Below are 5,429 nucleotides of genomic sequence, written 5' to 3'. Positions count from 1 at the left end.
TTGTAAAAGAATGTTGTAGATCAAATCATCTCCGCTCCTTCTGGGGGAAGATTTTAATAAAATTCATAGGATTTTTCATTATAGCAATATGGAGGTTGGAGCTCATGTGAAGATGACCTAAGGATGCAAGATCTTTTTGGGTTGAGCACTTGGTTATTGATCGGAAGGATGGTGATGGGGATTTGACATGCTTAAACATGCTTTTAGGCCAAGTTGATGTCAATGGACAATGTGTTGTTGCGTGCTAGTTGTTGAGAGGGCACATCTAACCGCCAAGGGAAGGGATCCACAGAGAGAGAGAGAGAGAGAGAGAGAGAGAGAGAGAGAGAGAGAGAGACGTGGGGCAATTTTGTTTTGTTGTTTGGGGAGCGAGGAATGGGGCCCGGATGAGGGATCAGCAAAGCTGGAAGCAACAAACGAAAAGAGCTATGACTCACTCACTCACTAACTGGGGGAGGAAGATGAGGAGAGAATATGTTGTCTTTTATAGAGTGTCTAAGCAGCTGCGAAGCATTATTGACAAAGAGAGGGAGATTTTGACAACACGACTCTTTCTTCTGTATCGTCATCGCCATCGCCATCCCTTCCTCATCATCAGCTTGTCTTCTACTAATTCGGGGTTTGGGCTGGTGCCAGCTTTCCATGCACTATTTGCGCGAGACAAATCTCTCTCTCTCTCTCTCTCTCTCTCTCTCCCCCACCCACCGCCTTATAATCCCTCCATTGCCTAAATCCCAATCCCAGCCCTTTCTGTTACGCGTAACTCGTAGCATTGCAGCTTAGCTTTTACACACACACACACACACACATCCTTTGAAAGCAACTCATCCAGCATTAGCTGTTAATAATCCCCACCCTTAATCGTGACGTCTACAACCCTCAGCCTTAATTGATCAACTCCCACGGCTAATTAAGAACAGTAGCTTGATCAGAGCTACCTAGCAATCCCTAGATTTAAGAAAGCCTGATGCAATGTTCCTGCAACGCAATAGTATCGACATGAAGTTGATTATCACACAGCTGATAATTCTAATAGTGATCGGCTTGCCGGCCAGTATTAACATTCTACTGATCAATATTGATCATGTTCAAATGATTACTGTTGCGCGGGGGCAGCAGCTGGATGTGAATTTCTACGCGCGCAGTTGCCCGAACGTGGTGTCGATCGTGACGGAGAGCATCAACGCGGCTTCCACTCAATCCAACGTCGTGCCCCCGTCTTTGCTCAGGCTCTTCTTCCATGATGCTATGGTGCAGGTATTTAACATAATGATCATCTAAATCTAACTCCGATATTATTCTCTCATAATTGATTACGTTTTAGTAGACCTCTACATATATGATACTGGCTTATTTCTTTGATTTTGGGTAAACAGTGAACACCACCCCACCGCACCGGCCCCTTCTCTCCCTCCCTCCCTCCCCCATACACACACATCAAGATGATGCTTAAATTTGACGAGCAATCAAGACTTGTTTGGAACTTAATCGGCAAACTAGGAGTTATGTAAGTACTATGTATAAGAACTGTTGTGGGTATTCCTCTGGAGCTGGATAAGGTACTAGGATAAATAGCAAGAGAGCAACGTCCATTTTGAGTAAGCTTAAGAATCGAAGTCAGGTTTAGTACAAGGTAGTTGAGCAAGAATGTATGAAGCTCAGGCTTTGCTAGACAAGTACCATTTTGAGGCGCTGGACCTCGTCCGTAATTTATTCAATACAGGTTTGCATTATTGGATTAAACGAGAAGTTAAGAGGAGGAATCGATGCTGAAGTTGATGAATTTGTCAGCTGTAGAATTCAATAGACCGTCGATGGTGATCAGCGTTAACTACCTGCAGGGGCCGCGCCTACTAATCTGAGCCGAATTGTACAGATTATTGCTCACTCTCAGCCACGGTCGATTAAAATCGGTTACCGGGGCTATGCGGTGATAATTGGGCGATCTTACAGACAACTATTATAAAAAATGTTGACAAGAAAATGAAGCCATTAATGTAATGTTTGGCGCTGCAATGATATATTGCCTGCACGTGATCATCTGGCAGGGTTGCGATGCCTCGATTCTCATCTCGTCGACGCCGGACAACGAAGCGGAGAGGGATTTCGGCGACAATCTGACGCTGCGGCAGGAGGGCTTCGACGCCATCGACCAGGCCAAGGCCGCGGTGGAAGAAGTGTGCCCCGGGGTCGTCTCCTGCGCCGACATTCTGGCCTTGGCAACGCGAGACGCCGTCGTGTTCGTAAGTCCATGCACCACTACATCACATAAGTCATGCTTTGTCACTCTCACTCCAGCACTAAACCCATCGGATCGTGAAGGTTCAATTACTAGCGAAAGAGGATCGTGGAAACTAGGAAGACATAAAAACTTAACTCCTAATCCTGACGCCGCTTGGTGGTAATTTGACGCTTAACATTAGTTGATACTAATAATTTTCGGTTACACGCACATACACATTATAAAACACACGTGTATAACTTACAATGAAGCAATTTGATATGCAAGATTTACGTTGCATAGACAAGTTTAATTGAGCCATATCAAAATTTCACACACACACACACACACACATGTATTACACACATGTATTTTTGACACCTCAGGATATTTTTTGGGCTTCATCTCTAATCCTTGTTCCACTTCGTCCAAAATTTTAGGTGTCACTTGATTCCCAAAATGGGCATAATTCACAAAATTTAGGTGTCACTTGATTCCCAAAATGATGCCCATCTTGGGATTTAGATTTAAACGATAAGTCGCATTCATGGCAATCAGTAAGTCCATCTTGTCAATTCCATTTTTAAGTTGATTTTAATTGCATTCCCCAGATTATGCACGGTTATTTCCATGTCTTCTTTCACATGATGACATATCACTTAGAGGTCCCAAGTACCCACGGTGAGATAAGCAACCCAACTACGTGGATGCGACAACAATGGTGGCACATGCAAGCCCTAAGCCCACCAAGTAGACCTCAGAGATTGGTCTTTCAATCATTGCTAATTGTAGGCAACAATCTTCCAAGTGGTAGATCTTATAGTATTTTTAAACAATAGCTTGTCATAGCAACCAAAGATCCAAGTACACCAAAAAATAATCTAATAATTTTTCACATCATGAGTTGTGCACCTTTCAATTGTCTATAAGAGTAAAAAGTCTCACAACAGTCTAGTAGGTGAATGTAGGACATTCATTCTGATGAGCAATATATTTACAGTGTTATTTTGTTACCTTCTCTTATGGTTTGATTAGAATGGTGGACCTAGTTGGGATGTTCCACTTGGACGGCTCGATGGGCTTACATCTTCAAGTAGTGCAGTACAAGGAAGACTACCTCAAGCCAATTTCAATGTGCAACAACTCGTTGACTCATTTGCATCTATTGGCCTTTCTGCAAGTGACATGGTCCTTCTCTCAGGTAATTTTTCTCAAACTTGGAATTATATGGATATCTTTACCTTTCAAGTTTGTAAAATGAAGCTAATAAAAAAGAATGCATGTAATTTTTTTTTTAGTAGCCCAAGAGACTAACTTTGTGTGTACATGCACTTGAGTGACTTGCACTAAAGTATATGCATACGTCCTTAATATTCTTAAGATCTTTTGTATGCATGTGTTGTTTACTCATTATTGTTAAGTCTTTCATTAATTCTTGTACTTTCGGCCTTCCTTGTTATGCTATGCCATTTTCTAAAGAATGCAATGGTAACACTCAAATACAAAATATAGAGAGGCTCCACTCCCATTCAAAAATACTCCTTTACAACTCTCTCTCTCTCTCTCTCTCTCTCTCTCTCTCTCTCTCTCTCTCTATATATATATATATATATATATATATATATATATATATATATATATATATATATATATATATATGTGTGTGTGTGTGTGTGTGTGTGTGTGTGTGTGTGTGTGTGTATGTATGTATGTATGTATGTATGTATGTGTGTGTGTGTGTGCGTGTGCACGCGCGCACGCATGCAATCATACTCCATGTTGAGACATTAGTTTCAATTGTGTCATATACAAATCTCTTTGGCCAAAATCATATTCAGATCTTTGGGCATATTGGCCTTTTGTAGATGTAAACATAGTGTGTGCCGAGAGAGAGAGAGAGAAACACACACACACACTCTCTCTCTCTCAAAAAAGAAAAAAAGAAAAAAAAAAACCAGTAATAGATTGTAGTCATCTTCAATGCTAGTAAGCAAGCGATAAGATAAGACAATTAGAAGAGCAATGCTAATGTTTAATTCATTCAAGCCCATAATTATTATCAAGGATGGTGATATGGGTTTTTCTGCCATTGATATATTGCCAACTTCGCATGATATGATGAACACAAAAACCAGATTCATGACGTGTGTCTGTGCAACATTGTGGATTAGCAGGCGCTCACACGATTGGGTTCACGCACTGCAATCAGTTCACGGATCGGTTGTACGATTTCGGAGGCCGTCTGGGCGCGACTGATCCGAGCTTGGATGCGTCGTTTGCGAGGACGCTGGAGGGCCAGTGCCCGCAGTCGGGGGGCGACCCCTCGACGGTGGTGGGGCTGGACAGCAGCACCCCCTTCACCTTCGACACCGCCTTCTTCGCCGGCCTGGAGAGCGGCAGGGGCGTTCTCTTCTCCGACCAAGTCCTCTTCAATGACGCCTCCACGCGCGGCCTCGTCTCCCAGCTCGCCTCCTCCCGCGATGCCTTCTTTGCCAACTTCGCCAGCTCCATGATTGCCCTCGGCAACGTCATTAGCGATCAACCCGGCAACGTCAGACTTGTGTGCAGTGCCTTCAATGGAAGCTAATCACTCATCCATATTCCACGACTGCATCAATATTATGCCCCTGCATGTAATTGTACATCGCAGTGCCTTGATCAATTGCAGCTGCTAATTACTCATCCATCCACGACTGCATCAATTATCGCCCCTGCATGTTGTAATTGCTGAGCAATATATTGATCTGCATCATGTACTTCGCCGCGTCAATATGATCAACTGCCAGCGCCTTAAGCACAACTGCCACTATACCAAAGCGATGATCATGATCAGTCGATCCTCGTTGTAAGTTAGTCGACAAGGTCGAGCGCAGATCCCCGTTTCCTTTTTCGTAATATGTCAACGGCATTAATACAAGTGCAGTATCATTGCCATGATCAAAAGGTTGTTAACGATGATCATGAAGATGGCGGTTCGTCCACGCATTGTGGGCGAAGGTCTATCTGAATAAGTCGTGGACAAAATTGAATTTTGGCTTGTTCTCTCCACCCTCGCGACCTTTTAGCTTTCCGCATTTAAAGTCTCACAAATTATTGCTCCACCAGAGCTCTGAAGGGGTAGCAACCAAATTAATGGTGGAAGAAGACCATTTGCTGCAATCGATGCCAAGTTCCAACTTCCAAGAATCCACAAAATGCACGGGACATG

The 5,429-nt window shown here is 43.2% G+C and overlaps 1 protein-coding gene across 1 annotated transcript; it reads left to right on the top strand.

Moving 5' to 3' along the window:
- Window positions 1-532: 532 nt before the first annotated feature.
- LOC148027356 (peroxidase P7-like) lies at window positions 533-5,164 on the top strand. Its single transcript, XM_087691924.1, has 4 exons — window positions 533-1,257; window positions 2,049-2,243; window positions 3,257-3,422; window positions 4,396-5,164. The coding sequence occupies exons 1-4, from the start codon at window positions 973-975 to the stop codon at window positions 4,806-4,808; spliced, it is 1,059 nt and encodes a 352-aa protein (XP_087548050.1). The 5' UTR covers window positions 533-972; the 3' UTR covers window positions 4,809-5,164.
- The last annotated feature ends 265 nt before the right edge of the window (window positions 5,165-5,429 follow it).

The sequence above is a fragment of the Lygodium microphyllum genome, chromosome 13 (assembly GCF_053477565.2).
Source record: "Lygodium microphyllum isolate KBCC chromosome 13, Lygodium_microphyllum_v1.1.10, whole genome shotgun sequence".
Lineage (NCBI taxonomy): Eukaryota > Viridiplantae > Streptophyta > Polypodiopsida > Schizaeales > Lygodiaceae > Lygodium > Lygodium microphyllum.
The sequence above is the reverse complement of the archived record's forward strand: the minus strand, read 5'-3'. Positions and strand labels throughout refer to the sequence as shown.

Excerpts from the sequence above, each read along its gene's own strand:
- LOC148027356 (XM_087691924.1), top strand. The coding sequence starts at position 973 with ATGTTCCTGCAACGCAATAGTATCGACATGAAGTTGATTATCACACAG. Across the intron at positions 1,258-2,048 it reads TCCATGATGCTATGGTGCAG|GGTTGCGATGCCTCGATTCT; the intron begins GTATTTAACATA and ends ATCATCTGGCAG. Across the intron at positions 2,244-3,256 it reads CGCGAGACGCCGTCGTGTTC|AATGGTGGACCTAGTTGGGA; the intron begins GTAAGTCCATGC and ends TGGTTTGATTAG.